General features: G+C 55.6%; 5 protein-coding genes across 5 annotated transcripts in view; 3 read left to right on the forward strand and 2 right to left on the reverse strand.

Moving 5' to 3' along the window:
- Positions 1-336: 336 nt before the first annotated feature.
- On the reverse strand, positions 337-1,516 carry PTSG_06859 (uncharacterized protein; the record flags this gene model as incomplete). Its single annotated transcript, XM_004992203.1, has 3 exons — positions 337-454; positions 793-979; positions 1,399-1,516. The coding sequence occupies 3 exons, from the start codon at positions 1,514-1,516 to the stop codon at positions 337-339; spliced, it is 423 nt and encodes a 140-aa protein (XP_004992260.1).
- An 883-nt stretch (positions 1,517-2,399) lies between these two features.
- Positions 2,400-5,871, forward strand: PTSG_06860 (uncharacterized protein; the record flags this gene model as incomplete). Its single annotated transcript, XM_004992204.1, has 5 exons — positions 2,400-2,757; positions 2,961-2,999; positions 3,242-3,372; positions 3,531-5,600; positions 5,824-5,871. 5 exons carry the CDS (start codon positions 2,400-2,402, stop codon positions 5,869-5,871), a joined length of 2,646 nt encoding a protein of 881 aa, XP_004992261.1.
- A 440-nt stretch (positions 5,872-6,311) lies between these two features.
- PTSG_12495 (uncharacterized protein) lies at positions 6,312-9,236 on the reverse strand (the record flags this gene model as incomplete). Its single annotated transcript, XM_004992205.1, has 2 exons — positions 6,312-9,092; positions 9,114-9,236. 2 exons carry the CDS (start codon positions 9,234-9,236, stop codon positions 6,312-6,314), a joined length of 2,904 nt encoding a protein of 967 aa, XP_004992262.1.
- A 1,260-nt stretch (positions 9,237-10,496) lies between these two features.
- PTSG_06861 (uncharacterized protein) lies at positions 10,497-12,041 on the forward strand (the record flags this gene model as incomplete). Its single annotated transcript, XM_004992206.1, has 1 exon — positions 10,497-12,041. One exon carries the CDS (start codon positions 10,497-10,499, stop codon positions 12,039-12,041), a length of 1,545 nt encoding a protein of 514 aa, XP_004992263.1.
- A 1,268-nt stretch (positions 12,042-13,309) lies between these two features.
- PTSG_06862 (uncharacterized protein) overlaps positions 13,310-17,995 on the forward strand; it is an 8,080-nt gene continuing 3,394 nt past the window's right edge. Inside the window, exons 1-13 of the mRNA XM_004992207.1 lie at positions 13,310-13,404; positions 13,565-13,685; positions 13,966-14,322; positions 14,589-14,627; positions 14,804-14,843; positions 15,080-15,188; positions 15,489-15,628; positions 15,894-16,025; positions 16,272-16,377; positions 16,570-16,601; positions 16,771-16,911; positions 17,248-17,454; positions 17,647-17,782. Coding sequence (XP_004992264.1) covers positions 13,355-13,404; positions 13,565-13,685; positions 13,966-14,322; positions 14,589-14,627; positions 14,804-14,843; positions 15,080-15,188; positions 15,489-15,628; positions 15,894-16,025; positions 16,272-16,377; positions 16,570-16,601; positions 16,771-16,911; positions 17,248-17,454; positions 17,647-17,782 — 1,610 coding nt within the window. The 5' untranslated portion in view covers positions 13,310-13,354. The remainder of the gene's footprint in view (positions 13,405-13,564; positions 13,686-13,965; positions 14,323-14,588; positions 14,628-14,803; positions 14,844-15,079; positions 15,189-15,488; positions 15,629-15,893; positions 16,026-16,271; positions 16,378-16,569; positions 16,602-16,770; positions 16,912-17,247; positions 17,455-17,646; positions 17,783-17,995) is intronic.

Genomic DNA, 17,995 nt, shown 5'->3' on the forward strand with positions numbered 1-17,995 from the left:
GCTGTGACGCACACGCCGTCAGCACTCAGCCACAAACGCGTGGATATGACGGGTGACAGACATGCTCATCCCACAGCAGACCAAGATCTTGTGCACCCTTCTTCATCTGTTGTGGATGTGACAATAGACAATGATGGAATGATGCGACGGTGAGGGGAAGGGATGCACAGTGGCGCGAGATGGACAACGACGCGGTCGCTAGCGAAGACACTTGCGTGAGCCATCACACACACACGCAACACACACACACACACACATACATGGAAGCATACAGTGCGTACCTGAACAAGGTCTGGTGCTGCGTTCATCGCATGCCACGCCAACAGAATCCTGCTCCTAGCAGTCCTGTGGCCTTGCCGAGTGTCGTAAAGGATCTGTACACGAAATGTAGCTAATGGAGCAACAGCCATCAATGTCCACAACTACAAGTTCCACATCCTCATGACCCCTGAACCTGTGCGTGAGAACACAAGTGACTGTACATGTAAGGATGTGCTGCGTCCGCTCACATTATGAATAGGGTCAAAGGGCTAAAGGGTTATCCAGTCACACACACGCGCGCACGCACACACACACACACACAACCACACACAAACACGCACACACACACACACACAACACACCAACACACGCGCACGCACACGCACACGCACACAAAACGCACGCACACGCATACAACACGCACGCACACGCATACAACACGCACGCACACGCACACGCACGCGCACACACACAAACGCGCGCACACACACACGCACACACATTCGCAAGCACACAAAAACATTGCCTCACCGAGCAAGGACGAAGTCTGCTTGTGGGAGACACTCGATGTCTACCACACCATCGTGATGCGCAAGTATGGTGCACAGCTCGTGCAGACCCATGGGATACGCGACAATGCGCACGTCAAGTCCCTGCTGTCGGAGTTGTGCCCACCACGTCAGCGCTGCTGTCCTTGGGTCTGCTCGTGGGATTGTTGCTGCTCACACCGCCGAGAGGCATCTGCTGCCGTGCTTGCTGTAGGCACCTCAACCCCCTTGCCTTGCAACCAACCGTGTTGATCCGTGTGTGGATGTAGTGTGTATGTGGATGTATGTGGGTGCACGAAAATGCGTGATAGACAGAGAGACAGGGGGAGTGTGTGTGTACGAGAGTGTGTGGAGTGTGTGTGTATGAGTGTATGTGTTTGTGAGTGCGAGTGATAGAGAGTGTGTGAGACAGGCAGACAGAGCGAGAGAGTATGTGTTTGTGAGTGAGTGGACGGCGCGTGCTTCCTTGCTCGCATGCAAGCACGTACAAACACAGGACGTGGGCGCATACGCATACACCGAGGTAAGGCACTCACATAGTGGTTGCATCCATGGAACACAGCGACGGCTGTGAAAGCACGTAACACACCATCCTTGCTCTTGAACATGGTTCCCGGTTTCAAGTCCGCATATGCCTGCTGGAGCATCTGCGAGATGCGCCGCTGGGTTGCTTGGTGTGCCGCCTCTGCAGTTCGCTGCATCGTCATGAGAACAAAGATCACTGCCCTGCAGAAGAGAGCATGCAAACGCACGCAGTTAGTATGGGCAGAGATTCCCATGTTGACAGTGTGGAGGAGGTGAGGCACGAGGAACGTGGCAGAGACAGGTGTGTGTGTGCACAGGGGCAGAGAGAGAGAGAGTGTGTGTGTGTGTGTGACAGAGAGTGAGTGTGTGTGTGAGAGTGAGAGACAGAGAGTGAGTGAGAGAGCGAGTGAGAGTGAGTGAGAGTGAGTGTGAGAGAGTGAAGGTGAGTGAGAGAGTGAGCGAGAGAGTGAGTGACACACACACACACACACACACGCACAGACACACACACTCACTCACACACCAACAGCACTGACCTGCTGGCTCAACTCAAAAGTGTGCAGTTTGATGATGTTCAAAGTGGGTGTGGGGGTCAAGGGGATGAGCTCGAATGTGAGTGCGTTTAGCCAAACGGTGGTGGGCGGGAACCTTTTTCAACTGGTCCACACAAAAACCATTTCATTGTTGACGAAAGCCAGAGGCGAAAGAAGTGTTTCCGTTTTGTGGGTGTGTTTTTTTTTTTTGGGTGTTTGTGGGTTTATTGGGGAAAACTCGCTGAAATCTTACACTGCTCCCAGCGCTCAAAGATGCTGGGGGGCGACACTGACCCGCGAATTTTTCAAATGACCCGACCGCGGGCCCTCAAATTGGTCGCGGTCACAGATCGTTCATAAAAGTCTGCATTCACCTTGTGCTGTCGGTAGCTTCGTCGGCTCTTGCGTGCACGACAACAACCGCAACCACTTTCGACCACACACACGAGCACGAACCCAAACCAACAAGCGCGTCGTTTGGTGACGAACCAGCACTTTGACCCGTAACACCACAGCAACTTGACACGACAACATGGACCCTGTGATGCTTCGCAGCCGTAGTGCCGGACACAGTGCGCAGCAGTTGCTACCATTGTGCGACCAATTCGACGAGTTCATGACTCACGTCCACCGCACACTCGGTGGTGCGTGTTCCAATATGACATTCACATTCTATGGACAGGCAACCAAGCTCGACCGATACTCATACGCATACCTGAAGCGGGTTCGTGCAGAAGCCCGTGTCGTCGAGTACGACGCACGACCTGACATCGTCATGACAGCAATTTCTCAGACCACGCCTGCAACAGCACCAGCCACCCTTCAGATTGACCTGTCCGATGACGAAGACGAGTCCCACGAAGGCGAAGCGGCAAGCACAGACAGCACCTGTGCAGCACAGCCGATCTCGCGCTTGGATCAGCAACAGCCATCAATCACCCAGTCGGAGTTGTTGTCGTCATTGGCGCCGTTTGTTCTCAAACGCGTTCGCTATGCGACAACTCTGCACGCGCCCAGACAGTCGACACCTCTTACAATCATGTCCCTCACCTCCAATCGGCTTCCCTCCGTGTGTCGGCTTGTGTTGTGCCAGCTACCATTGACTCGCACTTTGCAGCGCATTCAAACAGACGTGAGGGCTGTTTTCATGGAAGACAGCGAGGTCCCTGCTGTAGCTGCCATGCCACTCAGGTATTTTGTTGTGAGTTGGAGGGTGGGACAGTCGATTGATATTCTTTCGTGCGTGAGGGGACGCTGCGCCGTATGCGAGCTCGAGGGTGAGGTTCGGCTTCCCTATCATTGTGCGTGTTGCAAATCGAAGTTTGCTCATTCTTAAGCACTCACATCGTGAACAATGTCGCTTGATATGGTTAGGTACTCCAGGAATCAGATTGATTGGCAGACAACCTTACAGCACCAACCGGCACAGGAAGACTTCCCCATGGACAGCGTCCGTATATCCATGGCTATGCGGGCATCCTTGGCGGCCGCTCTCGGTGCATGTGGTACAATTTTTTTCACGATGGCCGGACCAGACACGGATGCGAACGTGGTTTCATTGGCTACCCTCGATACCGCAAGGGTGCGCGTGCACGATTCATTGCACCAGCATGCCATCTTTGTGTCGCATGAGTCGTTTTTGGGCTTGTTTCGGCTTGCTCAGAAAGATCGCTACATGACATGCAAGGTGACCGTGTCAGACCAGCTTGTGCAGGGAGAGGGCTTTGGCCAGAGCCTGAGTGACGATGGTCGCATGGACTGTGATGACGACGATGATGCTGGATGCGACAGCGATGAAGACAGCACGGCACACATCGGTGCCATCTCTGCTGCCACCACGACGCCATCAACAACGACAACACCACCCGTGTGCCAGGACGCACCCGCCACCGCTGCCACCACTGCTGTCACCACGACGCCATCAATAACGACAACACCACCCGTGTGCCAGGTCGCACCCGCCACTGCTGCCACCACTGCTGTCACCACGACGCCATCAATAACGACAACACCACCCGTGTGCCAGGTCGCACCCGCCACTGCTGCCACCACTGCTGTCACCACGACGCCATCAACAACGACAACATCATCACCAGCGCAGTCGGGCAGACGACTAACCGAGGCAGAGATACGTCACCGTCTCAACATTCACGGGCTGATCCTCAAGCGCACACGGTTGCACAAAGGCTACCCAGTCTACACGTGTGTTTGCAAAAAGTGCGGCGAGCTGCAGCAGCTCCATTCTGTTGCCCCGACAAAGCTTGGGCGGCATAGATCTCGTTGTCACAAGCGGACTGGAGGAATGCGGCAGCTAAACATATTCCAAGTGGCAAGGGCTGCAGAGACAGCTGTTCGCACCAAGCGCATCGCCCCGTCCCTGCATGTGCTGCGTCGATTTCTGCATGCTGAACTTGATTGTCTGCAAGTGATCAACGAAGTAAACGAAGACAGCTCGTATATGCCAAGTCACCTTGCCATCCTGTATTCTACAATGGAAGATGGGATGCCCTCGGTTATGAGAGAATGGTTGTCTCTGGCTCTACATCGACATTTCGGGGCAACTCTGCCAACAGCCAGGGTTCCGCAAACGCCCGCACTGAACATGCTAGCAGCAAGTGTGTATGCAGGGATCAAGCCTTACACAGCAATGCGCAATGCAGGCATTCCGCTGCCGTCCGAGCGAACGATGCAGAGGAATGCGCCCCTGCCTCGGTTTCAATCGGCCGTCGATGATGAAGCTATTGCTAACGCATTGAGACTCCTCAGTATGGACGGCGCCACTGCGATTGACGGGTGCCTTTCGGTTGACGGCATGGCGTTGAGTTCTTGCGTGGAGTTTGTTCCCAGTTATGGCCAAGTCACTGGACTGTCCGACACGACCTCGGCAGAAGAGCTACGTGCGGCTGTGGAAGGCCAAAGCCTTGTGCAGTGGGTGCGCAGCGCGAAGCTCATACAGACAGCACACATTGCAGTCGTGACCACCCTCGACAGCACATTCTGTCTTCCAGTTGCCATCACGTACTCTCACCAGATGTCGGCGTGGGGTGACTTTCACCGCATGATAAGCTCGTTCTTGGACGGCATACATCGCTGCCTTCGGTGCATCGACGCCAAGTTGGAATGCAAGCTTGATCCAGTGTCTGCCACTTGCACTGCATGTGACACAGCAGGAACCCGTTGCATTTTCTTCAACATCGTGGCAATCTCCACTGATTCAGAAGCAGGGCAGCGCCGAGCCCTTCAAGAGGGCTTTCCGGGCATCACAAGCCTACTCGACGTTGGCCATGCCATCAAGTGTCTCCGGAATGCACTCGTCAACGCCTTCATCCGCCTCAGAGGGTTTCCAGTGAGCACTCGTATGCTAATCGGGCTGCTTCCACTTTCGACAGTGGTTCCCGCAGACAGAATGGCACACCTGCATGTGCGGCGCTTGCTTGATGCTGCCGAAGACCTGCCCTCAGGAAGCACCGTCGTCACACTGCACCCTGATCCGTTGTTAAACCAGAGCTGGTCATGCGGCATCATTGTGGCTCTGTGCTCGTGGGTGGATGCAGACTTCTTTGTTGATGACAATGGCCAGTTCTTTCGTGCACGGCGCATCTCGCGGCAGCCAGAACTCCTCTTCAAGTTTCAGCCTGGCCAGACCACCATCTCCAGAGCTGCTACTTATATATTTGTCATCGTTGATGGGCGAATCCATACTTTCGATGCCCGCTCTTCACGCTTCGTGCAAGTACACCTACATGCAGAAGAGGCCGGAGTTGTTGTTGCAAGTTCATGGTGGTGGTGCTGTTGTTGGAGACTTGTGTGTGTGTGTGTGTGTGTGTGCTGTGTGTGCTGTGTGTGCAGAGTGTGCTGTGTGTTGTGTGGGAGATTGTCTTGGCAAGAGAGAGTTGTGTGTGTTTACTTGAGTTGTGAAGCAAACAAGGATGTAGGATGAATGAACACTCCAACAGAAAGAAACAGAGCAGAAGACAAGAATTGTCGACAACGCAAAGTGGTGACGTGGCAGTGTTTGTTGAGAGTTGTGTGGTTATGTGGTGTGTTATGCAAGAGCATGCAACATCGAGCAACCACAGCACAAGCTAAACACTGCACGTGCAACAGGTTGGAGGGAAATCACGTGAACATTCCAGAACACAAGAGAGGTGAGTGCAAATTTGTGGTGTCGTGAAGAAGGGAGGTCAATGATGACTCAGCAGACAGGACTTGCCTGTCAACACTCCCCCGCATTGACCTACCTCTCTGCTGCGTTGATGTTCTGAAACGTGATGAGCATGTGGATGATGTCATGCATGTAGGAATGGCATGGGCAGATGTAGGTGAGATGTGAGTAAGGACGTGTGTTGTGGAACACGTTTAAGAAAATGGTTGGTGCCTGTGGTGCGCAGCCTGTTGTGGAAGGCTGGCCCGAGTGAAGGCGTGTCCTGTGGTGCGCGGCCGCTCAGAGGTCCTGACGCGGAGTCGAAGGACGTGGCGACCGGCCCGAATGAGGACGGGCCCGTGGCTGGTAGCCTGGCAGAGGACGCTGGTCGAACAGCATCGTGCAGAACTGAGCCGTCTTGGGCCGAGGGAGGATCTTCGTGAGGAGATCTGCGATCATGTGCTCCGTGGCGAGGTAGCTCAGCACAATCCTCTTGGTGTCGACGCACTCGCGGATGTAGTGGTACTTGACGAGGATGTGCCGCATGCGCGAGGCGGCGTGTTCGGCAACGCGCTGCGCCGGCTGGTTGTCCGTGTGGATGAGCGTGGGCTCGCACAGGACAGCGCCGGTGAGCTCCTCCTGGAGTTGGCGAAGGAACATGAGTTCCTGTGCGGTGGCTGCGAGAGCCATGTACTCCGCGTCGGCGGAGGCTGTGGCCACGGTGGCCTGCAGCTTGGAGTTCCAGGACACGGGGCCCGTGGAACAGAAGACGACGAAGCCCGTGCGGGAACGTCGCGTGTCAACGTCGGAGGCGAACGACGCATCCGAGTACGCTGAGAGCACGCCGTCGGCAGTGCTGCCGTTGCTGGTGTCGCCAGTGGCGGCGTACTTGATGGTGTAGGACAAGGTGCCCTTGATGTAGCGAAGAAGGTGCTTGGCAGCCTTCCAATGGTCCATGCCGAAGTGCTGCATACGGCGAGATAGGATGGAGACAGCCGCCGAGATGTCTGGGCGCGTCATCGTCGCAGCATAGAGGAGGGAGCCAAGCAGCTCGCGGAACGGCACGTCCGGGAGTGGCTCCTCCTTGTCGGCTGGCTTGTCGACGTAGCCAGTGCAGAGCGGCGTGCCGACCGGCTTGCAGTCAGCCATGCCGAAGGTCTCCAGCACGCTGCGCAGGTAGTGCTCCTGGCTCATGGTGACGGTCCTGGCCTTGCGGTCGTGCTGCACCTTGATGCCGAGACATATGTCTGGGCTGCCCAGGTCCTTCATCTTGAAGCGCTTGGAGATGGCCTTCTTGAACGCGGCCATGTCGCTGTCGCTGTCGGCGAAGATGAGCAGGTCGTCCACGTAGACGGCAACCCACATCACTTTGCCACCATTGCAGGTGCGGCGGTAGATGCAGGCGTCCGTGGCTGTAGCGACGAAGTCCTGCTCGCGCATCCAGGCGTCCAGCGTGTGGTTCCACAGGCGCGGGCTCTGCTTCAGCCCATACAGCCCGCGCTTGAGGCGCAGGACTGTACTCGGGGAGAAGATCCCGTCGACGGCCGGTGGCTGGACGTAGATCTCGTGATCCACGGGCGCGTTGAGGAACGCCGTGTTGACGTCCATCTGCTGGATGTCCATGCCACGCGCGACGGCCATGGCGAGCATGGTGCGGATGGCTGCGATGGTAGCCGTCGGGGCAAAGGTGTCTGTGTAGTTGACACCGTGGACCTGGGAGTAGCCCTTGGCAACCCAGCGCGCCTTGTACTTGATCACCTTGCCCTGGTCATCGCGCTTCCTCCGAAAGATGACCATGCTGCGGAGAAGCTTGTGGCCCTTGGGAAGGTCAGCGCGAGGCACGACGTCGTAGACGTCATTGGCCTGCATTGCCGCAAACTCGTCCAGGATGGCTTGGCGCCACTCCTCAGAGTCTGGCGAGGCAAGCGCCTCCTTGACGGTGCCTGGCTCAGCTGACGTGGCAAAACTGCCAGCAGCGATGTCTGGTAGATGACCACCCACTGCTGATGTCTTCTCCCCCGTACCAGCAGCGCTGGTGGCAACGTGACACGTGGTGGTTGAGCCACCAGAGGTGTCGTTGTCGCTGAGGGTCTCAGACACCAGCAGCTGGTCCCAGACGGAGCCGCCAAGGGCGCGTGGCTGGAGCTGCAGCTCCCCCGCACGTGGTGCAGTGGGAGCGCCGGTGGCACTGTCCTCGGTCGAACGCTGAGCGGTATTGTTGGCATGCGAAGCAGAGGCACCGCTGTTCTGCTCTTGCTGCTGCTGAGAGGAGGCGGCGTGCTTGTTCTTGATGGCGCCGAAGCGAGCGTGGATGGTGTGGACAACGCGTCGCGTGTCCGGCATCCAGACGACGTGGGCCTGGTCCTCCTCGGCGAAGCCGACGTAGACGCCAACGCGTGAGCGTGGGTCAAGCTTGTGCCGCGTGCTGCTCTTCTCCACATGCACGTAGGCCGGCGAGCCGAAGACGCGCAACAGGCTGACGTCGAAGGCGTGCCCAGTCAGGGCCTCGAACGGTGACTTGTCCTTGAGGCTCCTGCGCGGCGCGATGTTGTGCAGCAGCGTGGCGTGCTGCACGGCGAAGCCCCAGAACGGCTTGTCCAGGTCCGCAGCAAACAGCATCGTACGCGCCGTCTCAAAGAGGGTGCGGAAAGTGCGCTCTGCGGATCCGTTCTTGGCCTGCGAGTGCGGTGGCGAGAAGCGCTGCTTGATGTCGAAGGCCAGGCACAGGTCGGTGAAGTCCTGGCTCTTGAAGACGGCGTCGCTGTCCGTCTGTAGCGTGGCGCCTCGGAGCGCGTTGACGACGTGGCGGTCCTTGCGCAGTTGCTCCAGGGCCGCACCGACGTCGTTCTTGTGCCGGATGAGGAACGTCCAGGCGAAGCGCGTGCAGTCGTCGATGAAGGTCAGCGCGTAGCGTGCACCTCGCAGCGACGTCTCCTCCAGCGGACCGGCGATGTCGGCGTAGAGCAGCTGGCATGGCCCAGCGCTGCGTGGAGCAGACTGCTTCGGGATGGAGGCGCGCGTGCTCTTGCCAAGCGCACATGGCCCACACGTGACGATTTGCTTGGAAGAGGCCTGGGCGATCTGCTGCCGGAGACAGCACACATTGCAGTCGTGACCACCCTCGACAGCACATTCTGTCTTCCAGTTGCCATCACGTACTCTCACCAGATGTCGGCGTGGGGTGACTTTCACCGCATGATAAGCTCGTTCTTGGACGGCATACATCGCTGCCTTCGGTGCATCGACGCCAAGTTGGAATGCAAGCTTGATCCAGTGTCTGCCACTTGCACTGCATGTGACACAGCAGGAACCCGTTGCATTTTCTTCAACATCGTGGCAATCTCCACTGATTCAGAAGCAGGGCAGCGCCGAGCCCTTCAAGAGGGCTTTCCGGGCATCGCAAGCCTACTCGACGTTGGCCATGCCATCAAGTGTCTCCGGAATGCACTCGTCAACGCCTTCATCCGCCTCAGAGGGTTTCCAGTGAGCACTCGTATGCTAATCGGGCTGCTTCCACTTTCGACAGTGGTTCCCGCAGACAGAATGGCACACCTGCATGTGCGGCGCTTGCTTGATGCTGCCGAAGACCTGCCCTCAGGAAGCACCGTCGTCACACTGCACCCTGATCCGTTGTTAAACCAGAGCTGGTCATGCGGCATCATTGTGGCTCTGTGCTCGTGGGTGGATGCAGACTTCTTTGTTGATGACAATGGCCAGTTCTTTCGTGCACGGCGCATCTCGCGGCAGCCAGAACTCCTCTTCAAGTTTCAGCCTGGCCAGACCACCATCTCCAGAGCTGCTACTTATATATTTGTCATCGTTGATGGGCGAATCCATACTTTCGATGCCCGCTCTTCACGCTTCGTGCAAGTACACCTACATGCAGAAGAGGCCGGAGTTGTTGTTGCAAGTTCATGGTGGTGGTGCTGTTGTTGGAGACTTGTGTGTGTGTGTGTGTGTGTGTGCTGTGTGTGCTGTGTGTGCAGAGTGTGCTGTGTGTTGTGTGGGAGATTGTCTTGGCAAGAGAGAGTTGTGTGTGTTTACTTGAGTTGTGAAGCAAACAAGGATGTAGGATGAATGAACACTCCAACAGAAAGAAACAGAGCAGAAGACAAGAATTGTCGACAACGCAAAGTGGTGACGTGGCAGTGTTTGTTGAGAGTTGTGTGGTTATGTGGAGTGTTATGCAAGAGCATGCAACATCGAGCAACCACAGCACAAGCTAAACACTGCACGTGCAACAGGTTGGAGGGAAATCACGTGAACATTCCAGAACACAAGAGAGGTGAGTGCAAATTTGTGGTGTCGTGAAGAAGGGAGATCAATGATGACTCAGCAGACAGGACTTGCCTGTCAACAGTTGTGCCCCATCGACTGGTGTTTTCATCCGCAGATTTCCACGACTGCTGTCTTGTGTCACGATGTGGCGCTATACTGACGGGGTCATTCAAACCAGACAAGCGACAGCTCATGTTCAGAGCAAAGATGAGGCTCGAGGGCATTGGCACGTGTCACGATGCTGCGATCATTGGTGGGCAACAGGTGGTGGCTGCCACTGCAACTGGCGTCTTCAAGTGCAATGGTAACAATGCTCCAGTTGCTGTCAAAGGGCTGTCCGGAATCAAAGTACTTCGCGTTGTGACCAATGAGGCGGGACGGTTGGCGATCTGCACTGCGCGGCTCGTCCTGCTTGAGGACACAAGTGATGGCCATTCAATTTGGCAACCACAGGACCTTGAGACGGAGGACCATGTGACGGACATGGCCGCTGACGGCAATGCACTCATATTTTCTCATGGTCGCAGGGTGTCGTTGGTCACACGTTTCGATCCCTTGAAGGAATACCTGGTGAAGATTCGCCGCGTGTTCGATGCCGGAGGCTATGGTGGCTACGTTGGTGATCTAGCTGATTTTCGAACCGCTTCCATGGAATTGAAGAGCTATCTCAATGAGATGCGACAGCAGCAAGTCAATGCCATTAGCTTCCTGCCCCCAGGGTCTCTCCACGGCCCGCAAGGATGCATTAGCGCAACGACCCTAAAAACAATTGCTATATTGTGCACCGGATTAGATCAATTGCATGACCGCGGCATCACCAGCACGGCACGTGCCCTTCAAGAGGATCCGTGTGAGAGTTTCTTCTCTCTGCTGGTATCCGGCACAACGACAGCACCCACACACAAGGAGCTTGCCTTCAGGTTCCCCGTTGTTGTCAAGAACGCACTCGTGCGAGCAGCACAAGGGTCTCCAGTGTTTGATTTTGACAAGACTCGGACAGAGAGATCCTACAGTGGCCTGGAGTTTGTTGGACGTGCCCAGCCAACCTTCAGGCCATTGTTTCAAACGCGGCACAATCGAGATCGTACCCATGTGGATGATTGCGATGACCTGCGACAATTCATGTCATCGTTTCTCGCCAACCTGAGCTGTCGACGGTCATCGCGCGTGAGGGCAACTGGCAAAGCACTTCTTGGGCAGAAGCCGCGCATCGCGTTCCTGACACTGCGCCAAGATGAGCTGCCATCAGACCGACCACTTCAGCCGACGTGCAAGCGACCGAAGACGGGCAGTAAAGGACACACACAAAGGGTCGCTTCCATCACGTTCCCCAAAAACGCCTTTGTGGGTGTCCTCCGGCAAGCGTCGACTCAAGGAGGTGCACAAGAGCTGTGGATTGCGAAGATGGTAGAAGACGTGTACGGCGAGCCGAAGGATTGTGCAATTCAGTGGCTAGAACAGAGCAACGAGAAGAATGGTACACATACGCTGCAGAAGGAAGTGGTGCGATGCCCTTTCGGCTCATGCATCGCAGACATCTCGCGATTCGTCGACGTCAAGCGACACGGGGTGATTAACATCGACGACACTGTTTATGCTGTGCTGAAGGAGGAAGTTGGGCAGTTGGAGCAAGAACGCGACAACGACAAGCTTGCCCGTGCCAGAGATGGTGACGACGACGATGACAATCCCTATGCAAAACCTTACTCAACAGGATCAGAGGAACGGCGTCGACGACATCGACGACGGTAACTTCATTCAAGCAAGGTATGGATTGTACTCTAGTACTCTGTTTAGTTAAGTGGTTAGTCGGTTCTTTCAATTCTGTGCTGAGTTGTAGCTGTTGGGCGAACGCATTCGTTGTTCTGCTACATGTGACTTGAGGACTTGGACTGGTTCTCTTCTGAGCGCGTGTTGGGACGTCTGTATTACACGGTGGAGTTACCGAAACCAAGGGAAACGACGCAAAGCACATCACAAACGCCAGCTCGCGGGCCCAGATGACCCGACCCGCGAGGCCAAAATTGGTCATGGTCAAGGTGGAAAAAATTCGCGGGTCAGTGTCGCCCCCCAGAAGATGGGGTAGGCAATTGCAGCAAACAAAGTTTTTTTTTTGTGTTAGATGCTTATTTGGACGTGTGGGTGTGGCACTTTGTGGGCGACTTTCCAGTTGTGGCAACTGACACCCACGCCCCCGCAACTCACTCAGTAACTTAGCACTCACATCAACAGACCAACACACGCAAAGCACGACACACACACACACACACACACACTCACTTGTTCATTTTCCCATCGACGCGACAGGAGCTCAACAGAAGGAGAAGAGGGAGAAGGAGAAGAGGGAGGAGTAGGAGGTGCTTGTGTGCTTGTTGTCACAGGATCTCTCTCCTTCTCAAACTCACACTCAACTGTCCCCCCACCCCCTTGTCTTGGTCCCTTTCTCTCTTTTCTCTTGCAGGTCCAGCGATCATTCCTCCTTACATGTGCTCTAGTGCTCTTGTTTACTGAGTTTCTAGTGTTTACTTGTCTGCTCTCTCTCTCTGTGTGTGTGTGTGTGTGTGTGTGTGTGTGTGTGGCGCCTTTGGTGGCAGTCTTGGCAGTCAGCCTCGTGGCAGTCAGCCCTCTGGGCATCTGCCTCGTCGGCGGTCTTGCTTTGCTGTCACCGACCCTCGTCAAAGCAGAGCAATCTCTTTGGCGGTGGTCAGCAGGGTTCCCGACGTGGTAGCCTCAGGGTTGCTGCAGACACCGCTTGTCCAGCACATCCATGCAGCGCGCGTAAGCACTTGTGGCCTTCCCCTCCGTTTCGAGGGTTTGACGGCCCAAGGCTGCGTGCTGAACAAGTGGGCCGGCGGTTGTGAGCACTTGTCTACTTGTGACACAGTGCAAGCACCGCTGCTGGGAACTTCTGTGGTGAGTCATGTCAACAATCGCAAATCATCGCTGCTGGCTTGCTGGCTTGCTTGCTTGCTGGCTTGCGTCCGCCGTTTTGCCACCGTGCCCACAAAATTTCGTGCACTCACAGTTGTTGCTTGCGTTGCAAATTGCACGCCCACGCTGATCCCATGGGAAGACTGGAAGCGGCTGCTGTGCGCGTCCTGAATGGCAAAGCAAAGTGAGGCGTGCTGCCATGTGGAGGATGATGATGAGAGGACGAGACAGTGGCAGAGGCGTTGAACAGTGGTGTCGATGTTGTTGTGATGATGTGACATGTGAGTAGCAAGCACCACGATGACCAAAGATCGTCACCGCTGACATACAATCAACACACGCAGGTATGTGATGGCTTTGGCGTGGATTGGACTGCTGGTGGCTGGCGGCCTCTTTGGACTGCAGTTCTTCGATGAAACGGCCGATGAGGACGACAGCCTGCCAAAGTCCTCCCTCGCCTACCAGGTAAACCACCAACAACAACAGCTCACGGTCACCCTTGCATGGGCATCGACTGAAGTACATCGCCTTGGATCAGGACAGCTTTGACACACATGTGTGTGTGAAAACAGTTGTGCTAACACACCACTGCACCAGCTCTCACTCGCGTGTACGCATGCACACACGCACACATACACGCACACGCACGTTCATGCATCCACACCCATGCACTCACACACACACACACGCACATTCATGCACGCGTACACGCATGCACACACACTCACACGTACACGCGTGCCAGGCGGATGCGGCGCTGAGCTTGATCCCGTTTGGAAACGGTGACGGAGTGGTGCTGATGGTGGGCAACGACAAGGTCAACATCACGGATGAGGAGGCGATGGCCTTCTTCGACCAGCTGTTCGCACTGGCCCAGCAAATGTCCCCGCCTTCCTCCCCCTTTGCCCTGCACACCCCGTACATGTCGTACGTCTACGTGGGCTCTGGATGGCAGGCGTATCCATCACCCAAGCCACACTACCGTTCGCAAGACGGATCACGCCTCATGGCCACCGCCACTGTCCTTGGCTGGGGCTCCACTATCTACACCGTGCGCACAATCCGCGACGCATCCAAATCCATCCTGCAGCTCCTCCCAGAGGTATGTGTGTGTGTGTGTGTGTGTGTGCGTGTGTGTATGACTGTGTGTGTGTGCGTGCGTGTGTGCGTGTGCGTGTGCGTGTGGGCGACTGTGTGTGTGGGTTAACTTTGTTGCATCTCCATGTGTACGTTCGCCTGCGCATGCGCATGCGCCTGCTTGTACTGGATTGTAAGTGAAGGGCGCTCAAAGTGTTTGTTCAGCAAAGTGTGCGGTGCATTTCGCTGTCATGCATTTCACACGTGTGCCACCCACCACCATGTGAGCAGGGATCGCGCGTCTGGTGCAGTGGAGACGACATTATCTGGGTAAGTGTGTCTTCACGACACGCACGCACACACACACACACACACACACACACACACACTCTCTCTCTCTCTCTCTCTCTCTCTCACGCGCACACACATACGCATCGACCTCCATGAGCATGCTGAGTCGCTGTTGTCACGCCTGTTGCAACTTTTTCCTTTGTTCAACACTTCAGGACATTATCCTCGGTGCCCTCGAAAACGACCTCATCATCGGTGCAGTTGGCAGTGGTGGTGGTGGTGGTGGTGGTGGTGATGATGGTGATGATGGTGGTGTTGATGATGATGATGGTGCTTGTGGTTGCCTGTGGTTAATTCGCTCAGAACCCAGAATGGCGCGGGACAGAAGGCAGTTTTCAATCAACAATGAACGCCTTCCCGAGCTAAATTATGCTTGTTACGCCCCCCCCCACACACACACACATACACACACGCACACATGTGCATGGCAGGCGATGGCATCTCAATCCCAACGGCGCTTGTTGTGCTGTGCTTGACGCTGCGGTCCACGCGATATGTGCTGGTGCCGCTCCTCAGCATCGCCGCCTCCATCCTCTCAAGGTCCGGCCCACGCGGACACGTGTGTGTGTGTGTGTGCTTGTGTGTTATTGTGTGTGCGTGTTATTGTGTGTGTGTGTTATTGTGTATGCGTGCGTGCTATTGTGTGTGTGTGTGCTTGTGTGTGCTTGTGTGTGCGTGCTATTGTGTGTGCGTGTGCGTGTGTGTGTTATTGTGCGAGATCCAAAGGTGCGTGCGTGTGCGTGTATGTCCCAGCTCCCAGAAGTGTCATAGCCCACTCGTCCTACAGCACAACACGCTGCTCACTTGACACATGCGCGCGCGTGCTGGTTGTGTTTTCAGCTTCCTGCTGATGCGACCCGTTGCCAAGAGCATGGCTGTGTCAGCGGTTGCGCCAAACCTCATGATGAGTCTCAGCATCGCCATGTCTGTAGACTACGCCCTCTTCGTCTTCAGCAGATTCAGAGAGGAAATGCGAGCAGGTCTGAACCGCGCGCGCGCGCGCGTGTGTGTGTGTGTTTGTGTGTGTGTGTGTGTGTTTGTTTATTTGCTTGCTTGTTGTCTTGAGCAATCCATCCAACTCCCTCCCTCCTCCCCCCCCCGCCTTCTTGTCTTCTTGCTGGCAATCACCCATTACCACTCACCCACCAAGAATCAACATGCTCTCTTCCCAGACAATACCGCCAACTTACCGAACCTACACCACCACCACCACCATCAACCGCGCCCCCTCCCAATACCTTGCAGGCAAGTCTGTGCAGGATGCGTGCACAGCTGTCCTGAGTACCGCTGGCCACACCATCTTCGTCTCGGGGTTCACATTCATTGCGTGTTCCCTCACCCTCCTCTCCGTACCAGTCAAGCTCCTCGCGTCCATGGGTCAGAAGCGCGCGCACACACACATGTGTATATGCAACTGTTCACACATGTGTATGCAAGTGCTCCCACATGTGTACGTGCAAGTGCTCCCACATATACACACATCTTTCCACACACGCGCAGCTGCGAGCGCCCCTGCGTCTTCTGCGCAAGTTCAACACGATGGGCTGTTTGCGCTTACATGCTTCTCACCACATGGCATACGTTTCCTCCATCACCACATGCCACATCGTCGTGACTGCGCAGGTGTTGCCGCTGCCATCACGGTGGCGTGCACTGTCGTTGTCAACCTCACACTTGTCCCCACCATCATCCTCATCTTCCCGTCCTTCTTTCGCGAAGCAACAACAGAGTCAGTACAACGCTAGCTGTGTGTGTGTGCGTGCATGTGTGTATATGTTTGCATGTGTATATGCGTGTGTTTGTGTGGTACACGAGGCTGCTGTCTCCCTGTTTCCACTGCACACTTGCATATGCTTGTGAAATGAGTGTGCATATCAGTCCTCCTTTGACTCACAACGCGTCTACTTTCACCCACTTTCAGTCGCGGCTGCTGCTCATGGAAGAAGGAGCAACGTACGCCGCCCCATTTTGCTATTCAACTGCCAACCCTCACAAACGCACACATACAAACACACATGCACGCACAGCATGAGCATATGAACAAACCATGGAGCTATTGCCAGCATTCTCACGCCCATGCTTTCGCAAACACACATACACGCTTACCCACTCCCATCTGCAGGGTATGTTGTTGCTTCTGCCGCAGCGAAGCAGCACGGCACCAGCAGTCGCTTCAACGACAATCACGGTGATGATGACGACGATGATGATGACATGCTGCTGCTTGCAGAGGACGAAGACACGCCCCTCACCCGATCAGCAGGTACATGAATGTGTGTGTGTGTGTGTGCGCGTGTATGCGTGTGCGTGCGTGTGTGTGTGTGTGTGTGTGTATGTATGAATGTGTGTGTGCGTGTGTGTGTGCGTGTGTGCGTGTGTGTGAATGTGTGCGTGTGTGTGTGTGTGTGTGTGTGTGTGTGTATGTGATGGACGATGCCGAGTTTCCTTAATGTAACACGTCGTTGCTGCTATTTATTTATCTTCTTCACTGTCCCCCATCCACCAATCGTTTTTATCGTCCAGTCACCATCATCTTCTCACCCCCATCCACCCAACCCCTCTCTCCATAATAACGGCCCATCCACACACGCACACACAGGCGCCAACGTCGTGGCTGTTGATGCGATTGCTGCGCGCGCCCGCAAGTCCCCCTGGTACCGCTTTGGCAAGCGCGTGACACGTCGCGCGTGGCTGTGCATCGCCATCATCACCGCCCTCGCTGCTGCGGCGTTCTACCCGGCCCTCACCTTCCGCCATGTCAGCGGCGTCGACTGCGAATGTCCGCAGAACTACGGCGTCGTCAAAGGTGACACCGTTTGTCTTTGCTATGGTGTGACATGCGACCCTGTTGCTTTCTGCGTTGTGTGATTTTGTTGCGTGATTGTGTGCGTGTGCAATTTGTGCTGTGTGATTGTGGTTACTGTTTGTGATTGTGACCACATACACGTTATTCTCTGCCACTCACGCCACCTCTCGTTTCGCTTGTACGGTGTGTCAGACTTCTATGCGGTCTCCAACACGTTTGGCGCCGGATACATCCTGCCATTTGGACTGTTGATTGAGGCCGCCAACGGGTCACTGCTCACACAGCAGCACTTCAACAACGTCGCCGCCGTCTGCAACCACCTCGCTGCGTACGCTGCTCCTGTCATCATCCACCCGACCGCTTGTACTGCGGCGGCAGTTTTGTTCACACACACACACACACATACATCGCCGCACTCTCTTTGCTGACTTTCTCCTCCGTCCCATCCCGTGCTTGCCAACCCTTCCTTCATGTTCCACCTCATACCACTCACCGTACCCTTTCACCACGCCCCTGCCCTCTCTTTTCATCCCTTCCTCCT

This window comes from Salpingoeca rosetta (assembly GCF_000188695.1).
Source record: "Salpingoeca rosetta unplaced genomic scaffold supercont1.17, whole genome shotgun sequence".
In the NCBI taxonomy this organism is placed as follows: Eukaryota; class Choanoflagellata; order Craspedida; family Salpingoecidae; genus Salpingoeca; species Salpingoeca rosetta.